Source organism: Tupaia chinensis, unplaced genomic scaffold (assembly GCF_000334495.1).
Source record: "Tupaia chinensis unplaced genomic scaffold, TupChi_1.0 Scaffold000680_1, whole genome shotgun sequence".
In the NCBI taxonomy this organism is placed as follows: domain Eukaryota; kingdom Metazoa; phylum Chordata; class Mammalia; order Scandentia; family Tupaiidae; genus Tupaia; species Tupaia belangeri.
In genome coordinates, this window is record NW_006160204.1 from 462,119 (window position 1) to 479,739 (window position 17,621).

The following is a 17,621-nucleotide window of genomic DNA, read 5'->3' on the forward strand; positions in this document are numbered from 1 at the left end:
CGCTGCACCTGGCATTTAGGAATCAAACCCAGGCCTCACGTGGGCCTGGCTGGTAGAACACAGCATCTTTATAGCACATACCACTGTACTGGGCCTTATTTAAGAAAAATTGACAGTGCTTAATGAAAGAATCTCATGCATAGCCAGATTTTAGGTAATAGACTCTGACATGGAATTTAGTGTGCTGTATGGTAATTAACTATTCTCTTGGGTCAACACCTATGGCAGGAGAGGAATGAGACTAGATTAGGTAGAGGGAGGAGCTCGTTGCAATGTCAGCTAAAGGACAGCCTTGACTGAGCTCATGGGGAGTTCCAGAGCAGCCCATAATCATCCTAGGTTGGACTTAGAAGGCCAGGTCATCCTACTCTCACATTAGACAGTCATTTATGTGTGGCATCCTAAGGAAGGAAATGACCTTGAGCAGGCCGACTGTCTGCAGCTGAAGCAATCCCTGAAGGGACTAACAGCTGACCATTGTCTGCAGAGAGCTTTCCAATTGCAGAAAGAAGTCCTTCATTGAAGGGGCATCTAGCCTGCATTCCACAGTGTCTAGCACAAATAGATTTTACCTTAGAGTAAAATGTTGTGGGGGGAGGGGACAAAATACAAGTATAAGGAGAAAAATAAATGATAAAATTTTGACTGTAGGGAAGAGCATGTTCATGTACTTTTTTTTTTTTTTTGAGAAGTTTTTGCTATGGGGCATGTGCACTTGCCAGGAAGACAGAGAGACAGAGAGACAGAAAGTAAGAAATCACCCCCCACTCAGGGGGGATGGCCATGCCACAATCCCTTCTCCTCCATTCTCCTCTCGGGATCTTGGACACGCACGCACATACGCCTGACATGAGTTTAAGCCACTGGGTCTGTGTCTCGAACTGTGGTTAACTACATGGAGTCCAGTGACATAGCTGTTATGCCAACTGCTGATCCCCATGTTTATGTACTTTTTAAATGCATGATGCTGAACATCAGGTAAGTATAGTATTTACTTTTCTTTAGATACATATGAAAGCTTATATAAAATCAATTCTACAAAGTTAATATTTATAGTATGCTAGAAATTACATTTTTGTAGGTACTTAAATATGATAACTTGTATATGTCAATGTAAAATATATAAGGAGATACATTGATTTTCAAAATCAATTAAGGGACTAGGTAAGCAAAAAATGTTGGAAGATCACTGATCTAGGTTATTAGGAAAGTCATGAAGAATTTTTCTATGCAAAAATGTGTTATGACTTTCCCAATGACCCAATAATTGAATGGGGCATTTTCCAGATGAGAATATTGATACTCAGAGATGTCATAAAGACTTACGGATGATCATATGAATGATTGAAAACAGATCATAAAATAGTGGTAATTTCTGTTAGTTGTGAAGAACCATTAAGCTACTATTTGTGAATACACTCTAAAGAGAGTAAAGCTCTCATCAAGGACTTTTTTTTTTTCCACCATATATTTTTCATTGCCAGGTGGCACATGTGGTCTCTAGAGTGAGGGAGAGAGAGAAATCGCCCACAGTGAGGCGTGGTGCATGGGACCTGATCACACCTCAATCCTTTTATCTCCATTTCTCCACTCCATCTTGATTTGGGGCATGCACACACACACGCAGACTCATTCAGTGTGTATTCTGGCCACCAGCGCTGGGATTAGAACCATAGCTGGCCATTTGGGATCTGGCTTTCAACGCATAGCACTTAACCACTGCACTACAAAGTTGGCCCTCATCAAGGGGTTTTTAACCTACAGCGCCTGGAACCCTTCAGATTGCATACAGTGATGTGTATTTGCATGTTTCTGGCGAGCTCTTTTATATATAGCTTTATAGCCACTAAATAGAAAACATAAACAATATGCCCACAGCACAGAATCTGCCTGATCTCAACTGAATAGAATTTAACACGTTTCTAACCTATCTCACTACTCTCTCAATACAAATTTGTTTCTCCCTTGAATGTCATTTGAGTCTCTTGTGTTTCTGACCCTTTTGTACAATCTTACCTCTTCCCTCTTTCAAAGATGTCCATGAGTCCTCATACAGAGAAACGTCCTTATGTGATATCTTACAGTAATTTACTCCCTGTCTTCACAGGGTGATCTAGTGTATGTGAACTATGCACGAACTGAAGACTTCTTTAAACTAGAGCGGGACATGAAAATCAATTGCTCTGGGAAGATTGTGATTGCCAGATATGGAAAAGTTTTCAGAGGAAATAAGGTAAAACAAAGCAAAACATCTTTTTCCTTTCTTTGCAATATAAAAAGTTATACTGCATCTTACATAAATAGAACCATTGCCTTAAAACCGGAAGGACCACGTTCCTCTTGTATTCTGTAACATGCTGCCTTTCAGGGAGGACACATTTTCTAGTTTATAGGCAGAATATTTTAACTGGGTCATTTGGGATTTGGCAAATGTTGGTCTGGAGAAAAGAACAGATTTTTCTGTACCAACCAAGCCATGCCTGTTGCCTACAAAGAAAGCAGACACTAGGTTTGTTGTTAGCTTCCAACAACTTGTTTTAAATATTATCTAAAACTATTTTCTAAGCTACATTTTAATACTAATTCTTAGAGATAAAACTAAAACTATTTTCTAAGCTACATTTTAATATTTATTCTTAGAGATGAGAAAAAACTATTTATATATATATAATATTTTTTAAATGATTATTACTTAATTGTTCATATCTTTTTTTTCCTCCATGGGAAATTAAATTGTCCAAGTATTTCCTTTCAGCCATAAAACAAAGAGGAGTCTGGCCTGTGGAGTCTATTTGTTTATTGTGGTTGTTTAGTGGGAGGAAAGGGCCAGTACTAGCTGCTGCTATTATGGAAATTTTCCAGATCTGCTCTGAGGGCTGATTCATTGTTAGAGCTTGTAATAGGAAAAAGTAAAAGCCAGTTCTCTTGCAATGTCCTTTGTTGTAAATCTAACAATAAAAGGTTGAAGGTGAAGCTCAACTACTCATTAAAGTGAATTCCAGCAATCGGTATGACCAAGTCTGAAACAACCAACGTAAAATAAAAAAAGAAAGATACTATTTTCCAGGTTAAAAATGCCCAGCTGGCAGGGGCTAAAGGGGTCATCCTGTACTCAGACCCTGCAGACTACTTTGCTCCAGGGGTGGAGTCCTACCCAGATGGTTGGAATCTTCCTGGAGGTGGTGTCCAGCGAGGAAATATCTTAAATCTTAACGGTGCAGGGGACCCTCTCACACCAGGTTACCCAGCAAATGGTGAGTAATCAGTCCTCAATCATCACAACAAATGTAATAGTTTTTAAAAGTTTGCTAAAGAGGTGTGTACTCTCAGCAGGCAAGCAGGGAGTCAGGTTGGAGGAAAAAGAAAGAAATCAAGAGGATGCCACACTGTTAATCCCTTCTCTTCTATTCTCCTTTTGGGATTTTGCGCATGCACCACACACCTGGAGTGTTTTTTTTTTTTTTTTTTTTTTTTTTGGAGAGGTTTTCGCTATAGGGCGTGTGCACTCGCCAGACAGAGAGACAGAAAGCAAGAAATCACCCCCCCGGGGGGATGGTCATGCCGCAATCCCTTCTCCTCCATTCTCCTCTCAGGATCTTGGGCACGCACGCACACGTGCCTGGCGTGAGTTTTAAGCCACCGGGTCCGGAACTCGAACCGCGGTCGACTACATGGGAGTCCAGCGACATAGCCACTATGCTAACTGCTGGTTCCCACACCTGGAGTGCTTTTCAAGCTGCTCGATCCAGGACTCTAATTTAGCAGTTGGCCATGTGGGATCCATGCTATACAAAGATAATGGTGATAGCTATCAAGAAGTGTTGTTAAGCATTAAGAAGCCTATAAACTAGGTGGTATTATCATCTCTATTTGACAGGAGAGGAAAACAAGACTAGCAGAAATATAAACACTCTTCCCAAGATCACCATACCACTAGTGAGGAGCTGGGGTTCAAGTTTAGACAGTTCAGCTCCCCAAGTCCACTTATCTTACACAGAGAGGCCTCCCATGAAACATTAACAGCAGGAGCTAATTTATTTTGAATGTTCTTAGTTATTTAATGATATTTATAAAAATCTATGATCATTTAGTTTGTGTAGTTTAAAACTAATAATTTATGTAGTCTGGAAAGATTGTTTGCTGGAGTATCTGTGGCTCTTACATACCTACTCTTCATTTAGTTTTGCCCTAAAATTGTAGACCCCTCTAAAGTTTATGTAATGTTTTGGCTTTGTAAATCTTCTTACAACATCGTATATTGTCATAGTTTTTATTTTATCCCCCTATAATAAAATCCATGAATCTATCCAAGTTTTATACACTTAATTTACCTTTTTTATTCTCATTTAAAAAAAAATACAACTTCTTCTAAGCTCTTAGTTGTACAAAGCTAAAATTTTGAAAATAAAATTAGATGAACCGAATTAATTGCTTTCTGATCTCTAGCACCACATATTGGGTCATTGGAAAAGTCATGATGCATTTTTGCATAGAAAAACAGAAAAATGTCATGACTCTTCTGGAAACCCAATAGTAGCTTGCCTGGTTTTGAATTTCATATACATAAAATCTGCTCTATATTCTCTTGTGCCCGACTTATTGATTGCACTCAATGTAATGATGTGAGATTTTTTTCATCTTCTTGTGAGTCTTAGGAGTTTGTGCCTTTTACTTACTGAGTAGCGTTCCATTGTGGGCTATAATGAAGAAGGTTTATTTATTCTCCTGTGGTCCTACATTGTTTCTAATATCTGTCTAGTATAAATGTGGCTGCTATACACAATTTAGTACTGGTTTTCAGTGGACGTATGTTTTCGTCTTTCTTTCTTTTTTTTTTTTTTTGGAGAGATTTTTGCCATAGGGCACGTGTGCTCACCAGGCAGACAGAGAGAGACATAGAGACAGAAAGCAAGAAATCACTCCCCAGAGGGGATGGTCATGCCACAATCCCTTCTCCTCCATTCTCCTCCCGGGATCTTGGACACGCACGCACACACGCCCGGCATGAGTTTTAAGCCACCGGGTTCGGGACACGAACCGCGGTCGACTATGTGGGAGTCCAGCGACATAGCCATTACACTAACTGCTGTTTCCCTGTTTTCGTCTTTCTTGAGACTACCTGGGAGTGGACTTGTACATTTCTTAACATGACTTTTCCAAAGTTATAATTATAAGTTATAATTTAGTATCTCAGAAGCAATGTATGAAAGTTTCAGTAGCACTATATTCTTACTAGCATTTGGAATTGCCTATCCTTTTTATTTTAACAATTCTAGGAGATGTGAAAAGAGAATGTATTTATGTGATTTAAAGAACCATTGGGAAAGGACTGCATTTTTATTTGAAGTATGCTAATTTTTTTCCCCAGAATATGCTTATAGGCATGAGATTACAGAGGCCATCGGTCTCCCAAGTATTCCTGTTCATCCAATTGGTTACTACGATGCCCAGAAACTCCTAGAGTAAGTTTGTTGGAAACAAATGGATAACTATTTGGGTTCATTCTCATTATTAGTCATTTTCAAATGGTAAACTTTTTATCTCCATGATTTGGTACTGAAATTCTCTGGGGTGGGGGGGGATGTGCAATTTTATCATGATTTTATAGAATGGCGATTCTATTTTGGGTTCCCCCCCCCTTTTTTTTTTACTATTATCCAGTGTGTGACAGCCATGAAAATGAGTTTTTGATCTCTAACTATAGGGTGAGTCATTTATCAATCGCTTCAGCAGCAATTGTGCTTTGAAACCCATCACCCTGCTTGTGTTTGGCTGTAGCTCCCATAGGTGTTCCCAGCCAGTGACTGAGCATTCCTGAGAGGCTTAGGGCTCCTCCGATGTGAGTCTTTTCTCAAGCCTAGCTTGAAGAGATGCTGCCACCCAAAGCTCAACCGCACACTTAACAATTGCACATTATGTAATGTCTCTACACCTCATGCAGTTCATCTGTGAAGTGGGAGTAACAGCATATTGTAAGAGTTATCTTGAGAATTAAATGCTGTAGGACGTGCAAAGCATTTTGTACTTTCTCTGACTCATTAAGTCCTGTTATGAGTAGACACTGAAGAAAGCTAATTCACTGACGTCACTTGTTACTTCACAGTTTCCTTTCAGCTAACAATATTTTTGTGTGTCCAACAGGAAAATGGGTGGCTCAGCACCACCAGATATTAGCTGGAAAGGAAGTCTCAAAGTACCCTACAACATTGGACCTGGTTTTACTGAAGAATTTTCTACACAGTTAAGAGGCTATTATAATTTTTATCCTTGTTTGGGACACCTTTCTTTTTCCTATAAAAAGAAAATAATTATAGAGGATGATAGAGAAAGCAAAATCTACCTTGTATCATCAGGAAAACCACATATTAAAAAGGGGATTATTCTTATTGGCTCATACAATTTTTGCCTCTATATATAATTAGAAATCTTTTAAACAGCAAGTGGTGTGGTGGTTAAAGTGCTGGACTCCCACAAGGCAGACCACAGTTCAAGTCCCATATGTGGTGGCTTGAAAATCATGCCAGGCATGTTGCATGCATGCCCAAAATTCTGAGGGGAGAGTGCAGGACAAGGGACTACAGTATGGCCGTCTCTTCTGGGAGTAGGGGGTGATTTCTCACTTTCTCTTTCTCTCTTTGTTTTTTTTTTTCTGGCAATCTCAAGCACCCTATGGCAAAAAATCTAAAAAAAAAAAAAAAAGAGAAAGAAAAAACAAAAACAACTTTTTTTTTTTTTTTTTAATTTTTTTTATCATCATAATCTTCTTTATATTACATTGGATTACATATAACTTTACATTGTATTACATTGTTTTTTCAAAAGGGAATGCCATGCATGTCAGTCAGTACAGAGACATTAATCTCCCCACTTCAACATTCCATATCTTTTCTGTTTTCCCCAATCATTATTTTTATTATTCTAATTATTTTTATAAAACAGTCAATTGTTATTTCTCGTTTTGCTTGTAAAAATACTTTGCCCATCATGAAATACTTCTCAGACCAATCCAGTTGAGAATACTATACATGTCATCATCAACAGTTAATAACCCCTATCTGTTTCTCACTAACGTCCTGTCTCTCTATTGTTCACTTGCTATCTTTCTCTATCCTCTTCTCTTCACTTACCCCATTCCACACTGTCCTATTCTCATTAAGTACCTTCACTGTGTTTATGTCCTCCGAATTTTTGCTCTCTATTATAGAGTGCGGATAGTCGGTATATATTGAGTGGATACATACAATATCTTTCTTTCATAGCCTGGCTTACTTCACTCAGCAATAGATCCTCCATATCTGACCATTTTCTATCAAATTCCAGGGTCTTGTTATTTTTTATGGCTGAGTAGTATTCCATAGAGTATATATACCACACTTTTCCAATCCATTCATCAGTTTGTGGACATTTAGGTTGGTTCCATGTCTTGGCAATTGTGAATAATGCTGCAATAAACATGGATGTGCAAGCACTTTTCTGACTGAGCGTTCTCCTGTCTTTTGGGTAAATACCCAGAAGTGGGATTGCTGGATCAAATGGTAGTTCTATTTGTAGATCTTTGAGGAACCTCCATATTGTTCTCCACAGTGGTTGAACTAGTTTACATTCCCACCAACAGTGTAGGAGGGTTCCCTTTTCACCACATCCCCGCCAACACTTATCACTTTTTATATTCTTAATCTTTGCCATTCTGACAGGGGTTAGGTGGTATCTCATTGTGGTTTTTATCTGCATTTCCCTTATGATGAGGGATGTCGAGCATTTCCTCATATGCTTTTTGGCTGTTCGTATGTCTTCCTTAGAGAGACTTTTGTTCAGCTCACTTTCCCATCTTTTAATCGGGTTAATCATTTTTTTTCGCATAAGGCACTTGAGTTCCCTATGTATTCTCGTTATCAGTCCCTTGTCTGAGGCATATTTAACAAAAATATTTTCCCATTCTGAGGGTTGTCGGTTCACACTTGTTACTGTGTCCTTTGCTGTGCAGAAACTTCTTAGTCTAATATAGTCCCACTTGTCTATTTTAGGGATTATTGCCTGTGCTTTGGGAGTCTTATTTAAGAAGTCTTTGCCTACTCCAATGTCTCCCAGAGTTTCCCCAGCATTTTCCACAAGTAGTTTTATTGTCTGAGGTCTTAGGTTCAGATCTTTGATCCATTTTGAGTTGACTGTTGTTAATGGTGAAAGATGGGGGTTCAGTTTCATCTTTCTGCAGGTGGATACCCAGTTTTTCCAGCACCATTTACTAAAGAGGTTTTCCTTTTCCCAATGGATTGACTGATATCCTTTGTCAAAGATCAGTTGGCTATAAGCTTTGGGAGTTATTTCTGGGGTCTCTATTCTCTTCCATTGGTCCACATGTCTGTTTTTATGCCAATACCATGCTGTTTTGATGACCACAGCTTTATAGTATATCTTGGGATCAGGGAGTGATATGCCTCCTACTCCATTCTTCTTACGCAGGATTGCTTTTGCAATACGAGGTCTTTTATGGTTCCAGACAAATTCTATAATTGTCTTTTCTAGATCTCTGAAGAATATCTCTGGTATTTTGATTGGAATTGCATTAAACATGTAGATTAATTTGGGTAGAATTGCCATTTTGATTATGTTAATTCTACCAATCCAGGAGCATGGGATGTCCTTCCACTTTTTTATGTCACTTTCAATGTCTTTTTTAAGATTCTCGTAGTTTTCTTTATAAAGGTCTTTGACTTTCTTAGTTAGGTTTATCCCTAGATATCTTATACATCTTGTGGCTATGGTGAAAGGGATTCCTTTCTTCAGCTCTGCTTCATTCAACTTGTTGTTCATAAATAGAAATGCTATAGATTTTTGGATATTGATTTTGTATCCTGCCACCTTACTGTATTCACTTATTACTTCAAGCAGTTTTTTCATGGATACCTTTGGGTCTTCTAAGTATACCATCATGTCATCTGCAAATAAAGATATTTTCAACTCTTCTTTGCCTATTCGAATGCCTTTAATACTGTTCTCTTCTCTGATTGCAATAGCTAAGACTTCCAGTACTATATTAAAGAGCAGTGGAGAAAGTGGGCAGCCTTGCCTAGTACCTGTTTTCAGAGGAAAAGCTTTCAGCTTTTCCCCATTCAGTATAATATTAGCTGTAGGTTTTTCATAGATTGCTTTTATTGTGTTCAGAAATGACCCTTCTATACCAATCTTACTGAGAGTCTTAATCATAAAAGGATGTTGTATTTTATCAAACGCTTTCTCCGCATCAATTGAGATGATCATATGGTTTTTATCTTTCTTTCTGTTAATGTGGTGTATTACATTTATGGTCTTGCGTATATTGAACCACCCTTGCATCCCTGGTATAAAGCCTACCTGGTCGTGATGAATGATCTTTGTTATATGTTGTTGGATACGATTTGCGAGTATCTTGTTGAGAATTTTCGCATCTATATTCATCAATGATATTGGTCTGTAGTTTTCCTTTTTTGTCATATCCTTATCTGTTTTGGGGATGAGGATGATGGAGGCTTCATAAAATGAATTTGGAAGGTTTCCTTCCTTTTGAATCTTTAGAAATAATTTTAGTAAGATAGGGGTTAATTCTTCCTTGAAAGTTTTGTAGAATTCACAAGTGAAGCCATCTGGGCCTGGGCTTTTCTTTGTTGGGAGATTATTAATTACTGATTCAATCTCCTGGCTTGTTATAGGTCTATTCAGATTCTCTATGTCTTCCTGATCCAATCTTGGTAGTTTATATGCATCCAGGAATTTGTCCATCTCCTCCAGGTTATCTTGTTTGTTGGCGTAAAGTCGCTCATAGTATCCTCTAATGATATTATGTATTTCTGCTATGTCCGTGGTAATATTGCCTGTTTCATCACATATTTGATTAATCTGGTTTCTTTCTTTCTTCTTCTTGATCAGTCTAGCCAATGGAGTATCGATCTTGTTGATCTTTTCAAAGAACCAGCTTTTGCTTTCATTTATTTTCTGTATGGTTCGTTTATTTTCTATTTCATTTATTTCTGCTCGAACCTTTATTATTTCTTTTCGCCTGGCATTTTGGGGGTTCGTTTGTTGTTGTTTTTCCAGTTCTCTGAGGCATGATGATAAGTTATCTACTTGCCATCTTTCCATCCTTTTCTTATGTGCACTAATTGCTATGAATTTCCCTCTTATGACTGCTTTTGCTGTGTCCCATAGGTTCTGGACACTTGTGTCCTCATTATCATTTGTTTCCATAAATTTGTTTATTTCAGCCTTAATTTCTTCAGTAGTGAAGAAGTCATTCAGAAGTAGGTTGTTCAGTTTCCATGTGTTCGTGTGTTTTCGGGGTTGTTTCTTGAAATTAATCTTGAGTTTAATTCCATCATGGTCAGAGAAGATGCTGGGTACAGTTTCTATGCCTTTGAATCTGTAAAGGCTTGATTTGTGTCCTAATATATGATCTATCTTTGAAAAGGTTCCATGTCGGGGTGAGAAAAATGTATATGTTGTGGATGTAGGGTGGAAAGTTCTATAGATATCTGTCAAGCCCATTCCATTTATAGTATCATTTAAGTCCTGTATCTCTCTATTTATTTTCTGTCTAGAAGATCTGTCTATAGGAGATAACGGGGTGTTGAGATCTCCAACAATTATAGTATTTTTCCCTATGTCTCCTTTTAGCTCCAGCAGTCTTTCCTTCACATATTTAGGCGCACCTGAGTTGGGTGCGTAGATATTTATAAGGGTTATATCTTCTTGCTGGATTACCCCATCTACTATTATATAATGCCCTTCTTTGTCTCTTCTTACAGTCTTTGTTTTAAAATCTATTTTGTCTGAGATCAATATCGCTACTCCAGCCTTTTTCTGATTTCCATTTGCATGGAATATCTTTTTCCAGCCCTTGACTTTTAGTCTATGTATATCTTTATCCATAAAGTGAGTTTCTTGTAGGCAACAGATAGAGGGTTTCTGTTTTCTTATCCATTCAGCTAGTCTATGTCTCTTAACTGGGGAATTTAATCCATTGACATTCAATGTAATTATCGATATTTCCATACCTGATCCTATCATTAAGTGAGCCATTTTCTTAGTTGTTTTTTGTTCTCGTATAACTGTCTCTGATTTTTTAGTTTTCCTGGTATAGTACTCCCTTCAAAACCTCTTGAAGAGCTGGTCTGGTGTTGGTAAATTCCTTCAAATTTTGTTTATTTGAGAATGTTTTTATCTTTTTTTCCCATATAAAAGATAATTTTGCCGGGTATAGTATTCTTGGTTGAAATTGTTTTTCACTCAACACTTTGACTATGCTTCCCCATTCTTTCCTTTCCTGCATTGTTTCTGCTGAGAGATCCGATGTTAGCCTGATGGGGTGACCTTTGTAAGTAACCTGGCGTTTCCCTCTTGCCAACTTTAGTATCTTGTCTTTATCTGTTGTTTTTGCCAGTCTGGCTATGATGTGCCTTGGAGATGATCTTCTTGGGTTGATTCTACTTGGGGTCCTCTGTATTTCTTGGGTCTGGATATTTGAATGCCTTTCTAGATTTGGAAAGTTTTCTTCCAGGATCTCATGGAATAAATTTTCCAGGCCCTTATTATTTTCTTCCTCCTCCGGAATACCAATTATCCGAATGTTGGGGCGCTTGATGGTGTCCAGTATTCCTCGTATATTATCCTCATTTTTCATGGTTGTTTTCTCAATCTTCTTGATACTTTTATCTAGGTCAGATGTTTTGTCTTCTACGTTAGAGATTCGGTCTTCTGCCTGGTCTAACCTACATTTAATGCTTTCAAGGGAGGTTTTGATTTCCTCTATCACATTCTTCAAACCTAGAAGTTCCATCTGGTTCTTGTTTAGGGTATCCATTTCTTCTTTCAAGTCATTAAAGGACTTCCTCATCTCCTGGAGCTCCTTGTCTCTTTTCTCTTCCATCTCAGTTAGTTTGGTCACTACAAATATTCTGAATTCCTTATCAGACATGTCCACGACGTCCATTGTATTGACTGTGGGTGATGTAGGATTGATGATTTCCCTTGACGGAGAGGCCTTTTGTTGGTTGCTCATATTTCTTGAGCCTTTGCGATTGTTTTTAGTCATCAGGTAATCTATATGTTTCTTGCCAACTTATTTCAGGTATCTCTGATTCTTAAAAGTTGTACAGGCTTAGAAGATTGATGATTTCTCTTATGGTTGGCCTACCTATTACTCACAATTACCATTAACTGTTGCCACTAGCCCTGGAAGGCCCAAAGTGCTCGCTGTTTCTAAGGAGTAGTGAGCCTTCAACTGACCAAACAAGCAACACCCCAAGAGCAAAGAAAAACAAAATGGAAAAAGAAAATCGCGCGCCGCGCGCTACTCAACTCACCAAAATTCAAACACTCCAAAGGCTAGTGGAAATGGATCAGACAATGAATGACAGTACCAGGTTGGTCGGGCCTGCAGCCTCAGTCCGCCTGGTGTCCGGAACTGCTGGCCGGCTCGATCCGGGTTTCGGGTGGGGAGGGGTGTGGGTTCGCCTTAAAGTCCCAGGCAACCAACCTGGAGTCCAAGGAGGAAGGATGGTGGGGATACGTGGAGTTGCGGTAGGGTCGGGCCTGCAGCCTCAGTCCGCCTGGGGTCCGGAACTGCTGGCCGGCTCGATCCGGGTTTCGGGTGGGGAGGGGTGTGGGTTCGCCTTAAAGTCCCAGGCAACCAACCTGGAGTCCAAGGAGGAAGGATGGTGGGGATACGTGGAGTTGCGGTAGGGTCGGGCCTGCAGCCTCAGTCCGCCTGGGGTCCGGAACTGCTGGCCGGCTCGATCCGGGTTTCGGGTGGGGAGGGGTGTGGGTTCGCCTTAAAGTCCCAGGCAACCAACCTGGAGTCCAAGGAGGAAGGATGGTGGGGATACGTGGAGTTGCGGTAGGGTCGGGCCTGCAGCCTCAGTCCGCCTGGGGTCCGGAACTGCTGGCCGGCTCGATCCGGGTTTCGGGTGGGGAGGGGTGTGGGTTCGCCTTAAAGTCCCAGGCAACCAACCTGGAGTCCAAGGAGGAAGGATGGTGGGGATACGTGGAGCTGCGGTAGGGTCGGGCCTGCAGCCTCAGTCCGCCTGGGGTCCGGAACTGCTCAAAACAACTTTTAAACAATGATGAAAGATACAAAAATTTTGAATGCTTATCTGTTTGACTAGTTCACTTTTTTAGATTGCATTTTTTAAATAATTTTTCAAGAATGATTTATTTATTTAATTTCATTTGTTATTATTATTTTTTAATTTGACCAGAGAGATGCAAGGGTGCGGTGGGGGGAGAGAAAGCAAACCACCAGTTCTAGGACTTGAACCGTAGTCAGCCATGTGGGAATCCAGTGCCCTTAACTACCACGCCATCTGCCAGCCCCGTTTAGATTGCATTCTTTATTTTCACTTTAGGAAAGTCAAGATGCATATCCATTCCAACAGTGAAGTGACAAGAATTTACAATGTGATTGGCACTCTCAGAGGAGCGGTAGAACCAGGTAAATGAATAACTTGCCCACAAATACTGACTGAGAAAGCGTAGTTGAACTAAGAACTTGGTTTGGGAGGGGCGTCATACATTTAAGTGTGTGTCTGATAAATATTGTATCAGATGTGAGGAGGCTGCCCTGAGAGCTGGGTAGGCAGAGCAATCTTCTCTTCCTATGGAAAAGAGTGAAGATGGAGGTGGGACCAGGGTACCTGGTGGATAGACGTGGATAAGAATACTTCTATACTTTCCTGTAATTAGTTATATACTTATAATTACATGAACTATGCACTTGTTTGATCACATTTGCATATTCTTCAGACAGAGGAAACCTCTATTAAAGTCAGAACTACTACATGTGATCAAGTCTTCAGGGGCCCCACTATTCTTTGAATCATGAGTGTTCTGCACTCAGAGGCTATTGCATCCTTTGCAGTTTGCTCCCTTATTGACCTGAAATGACAAATTACCTTGCGATGATGCTTTCTAGACAGATATGTCATTCTTGGAGGTCACCGAGACTCATGGGTATTTGGTGGCATTGATCCTCAGAGTGGAGCAGCTGTTGTTCATGAAATCGTGAGAAGCTTTGGAACTCTGAAAAAGGAAGGTAATGTAGGTGAAGGGTAAAAAGGCCAACCTCAGGACCAGCATCTGGGGTAATGGATATGTTGCTAGATTCCCACATGGCCAACCTTGTTTTGAGTCCCAGACTTGGAGGCTTGAAATTCACACCAGGCACGTGTGCGTGCATGCCCAAAAATCCCAAGAGGAGAATAGAGGGCAGAGGACTGTGGTGTGACCATCTGCCCTGGGGGGAGGGGTGATTTCTTGCTTTCTTTCTCTGTCTCTTTGGCGAGCATACATGCCCTACAGCAAAAAATCTATCAAAAAAAAAAAAATGCCAGTTCAATCTACCATGTGGTGGTAAAAACACAGCGACAACCATTTATGTTGTTTAATTATATTGTTTATCTTTGCATTTATTTATGTAATATTATATTATTGATAAGTGTATATGAAATAATAATCTGAAATAAAGAGATTATACTGTTCTTGGTTGATCTTGACACTGACGATGATGACGACAGCTACTTCAGTGGAGAGTGCACACCAGCGTTAGTTCTAAGCCCAAGCCTACTGGTCAGAGAACTGTGAGCAGCTGTTCCTCAGGCACTTGCAGCCTCATACCCCAGGCCGGGTGTACAAAGTAACTGAGGAAACAGAAGTTCTATGTGGGTAATATTGGTCTTGCTACTTGAAGGAATGCTGTCAAAAGTTTGATGTCTGTATTCTTACACCTCCAGCCCTGATTTGCTCTCTTAGAAATTAGGTTTATAGTCTTATCACCATCACATTAGTCATTTTAGAATCTTCATACAAAATGAAAATAAAAGTTAACCCAAATAGTTGCTTTTTAAAGTAATCAATTATACACTGATAGTAAAAAAACTAAAGTTTAGAAAATCAAGTAGCTTGCCGGGGTTCTATAGCTAGTGTGTGGGAGAGTGAGAACACTAGGGCTCATACTCAAATCCCTGGTTACCAGTAAACAGAACCCTTATCTTTCAAATAAAATGTAGGACTGGCTGCAGAGTGCAGTGGTTGGGCTCTGTGCAGAAGAAACCTGATCCCACATGGCCAGTCAGGATTTGAGTCCCAGCCCTGGTGGTTTGAAAAACATGCCAAGTGCATGTGTGCATGCAGAGGATCCTGATGGGATCGAAAATTGGATTAAAAAGGATCGTGCTGCCCCAGGCCTTGTTAGGGAGTTCTTGCCTCTCTCTCTTTCTTCTCTCTCTTTCTTTCATGTATGCACATGCACCCTCTGGCATAAAAAATAATAAAAAATATAATAAAAGAAAATAATAAATAAATAAATTAATTAAATAATTAAAAATAATTAAATGCAAAGGTGCTTCCTCCATTCTTTTATCCACACAGTGACCATGATCGTGATGTATCTATATAGACATGATATGTATGTGTGTGTGTGTGTGTGTGGAGAGAGAGAGAGATTTGCTACAGGTCATGTGTGTTCACTGGAGAAACAGAGAGAGAGAGAGAGAGAGAGACAGAAAGGGAGAAATCACCCCCTGGGCGGGGGGTGTGGGGGGGAGGATGGCCATGCCACAATCCTTTCTCCTCTATTGTCCTCTCAGGATTTCGGGCACACTTACTTGGTACAAGTTTTAAGCCACCGGCTCTGAGACTCAAACTATGGGTGACTACATGGGTGTCCAACAATGTAACCATTACACCATCTGCTGGTCCTGGAGATCTTATGTTTTTAAAAAAAAAAAAAAAATCTAAAATTCTATAGTTTGGGAATTAGTGCTTAATCTTATTACAAAAAGTTTCATGATATTGCATGAAAATTCCTCTAGTAAATATAAAATATCCCTGTAGCAATTATAGCGTATGCCAAAAAAATAAGCCCGATGAGGATAATAACAAAGTGGACATTTGAGTAATACTATTAACAAGCTTAATGTAAACAAAACTCTGGACTCAACAGCTATAGGACACTTATTCTTAATAAGCAACATGAAATATTACTAAATAATGACAGCTTATAATTTTTGGAGCATATATTAAGTGCTTTATAAACACCATTTCATTTCATTCTTCCAAAAATCAAATGATGTCTTTATCCTATCATTTCTGATAAATAGGTAAATCAGTGGAGAATTGGTAAGTTTGGGTAACTGCTTCAGTCACACTGCTAGTGAAAGAACTAGGGTTTGAAACAAGATCTGTAATTCCAAGGACAGTGTTTGTAAGTTGCCCAGTCATACATCCTGCCTATCAAATCACGTATTACAGTTTCCAGTAGCAGTTGGAATTGCTGTTGCTCACTGAGCGCCTGTTGACTAATTTGGGCAGTGAATGGAGTGAAATCACACAAGCAGCTGACATCTAACAATTGTTCATGTGATTTCAGCACAACAGGGGAGCATTCTAAAAGATTTTCTCTGTTATATCTGCTCTCTGAACAATGATTGCATCTAGCAGTTTCTTCTTCACTGGAGGCAGCTGCAGACACAGTGGCTTCCTGTGCTTAGCCAGTCATTATTCACCTACAAGAATATTTTATGACCTTGCCTAATCTTATTTATGCCTACAGTTTCCCTTTCTCAGTACAACTGTGCTCTTTTGTAATGACAGTTAGCTTTACATTTTTATAAAAGGAGATTATATCAGGAAAAATTTGTTTTACAATTGGCCCTTCTTAAATAACCCATGGCATTTATTGTTTTGAGTTTGGTGGTATCTCGATATACTATGTACTTTTCCAACATTTATATACATATATACTCATATATTTTTAGGATGGAGGCCTAGAAGAACAGTTTTGTTTGCAAGCTGGGATGCAGAAGAATTTGGTCTTCTTGGTTCTACTGAATGGGCAGAGGTTAGCTGATCATTTTCTACAATGTAAATCATTGTAATGATATAGAAGTTAAGCTGTAATTCTCAAGCATGTAGAAATAACAAATGGATTCAGTGAGAAAATATTCCAAGTTTTTTATTTTTTCCAAAAATCTCTGGACCCCATCAGTTGCTATGTCACTGGACTCCCATGTAGTCAACCACCGTTTGAGTCCCGGACTCGGGGGATTAAACTCAAGCCAGGCACATGTGTGTGTGTGTGCCCAAGATCCCTAGAGGAGAATGGAGAATGTATTGCAGCATGGCCATCTCCCCAGGGGGCGATTTTTCGCTTTCTCTCTTTCTTTCTGGAGAGCACATGCACCCTATAGCAAAAACCTGTCAAAAAAAAAAATCTGAAATAAGTTATCTTTGTTCAAAAATCAATAATAAAAATTTGGGGTACTAAATATGTAAGTTTTGTTTGAATTTTTTAGTCACTTAATTTCAATTGTCAAAGTTAATTTATCTTCCCAGGGAGTATGACAGTAAATAAGTACATATTCTAGAAATCAATCATCAAAACTTGATTTAGTTATACTTTCCAAAATTACTTTTTTTTAAAAAAAAGAATTATTTAACTTTATTTATTTTAATTAATAGACAGATGGGGCCAGGGGTTGGGGGAGTGAGAAAGCAAGCCTCCAAGCCTGAGACTTGAACTGCAGTCACCCATGTGGGAATCCAGCATCTTAATTACCATGCCACCTGCTGGCCCCTGGAGTTGAAGTGTTCAG

The 17,621-nt window shown here is 39.3% G+C and overlaps 1 protein-coding gene across 1 annotated transcript in view; it reads left to right on the top strand.

The window, feature by feature from the left end:
* FOLH1 (folate hydrolase 1) overlaps window positions 1-17,621 on the top strand; it is a 52,730-nt gene that overhangs the window by 19,200 nt on the left and 15,909 nt on the right. The window contains exons 5-11 of the mRNA XM_006160335.2: window positions 2,108-2,233; window positions 3,068-3,254; window positions 5,369-5,462; window positions 6,142-6,240; window positions 13,377-13,462; window positions 13,943-14,062; window positions 16,785-16,867. Coding sequence (XP_006160397.1) covers window positions 2,108-2,233; window positions 3,068-3,254; window positions 5,369-5,462; window positions 6,142-6,240; window positions 13,377-13,462; window positions 13,943-14,062; window positions 16,785-16,867 — 795 coding nt within the window. The remainder of the gene's footprint in view (window positions 1-2,107; window positions 2,234-3,067; window positions 3,255-5,368; window positions 5,463-6,141; window positions 6,241-13,376; window positions 13,463-13,942; window positions 14,063-16,784; window positions 16,868-17,621) is intronic.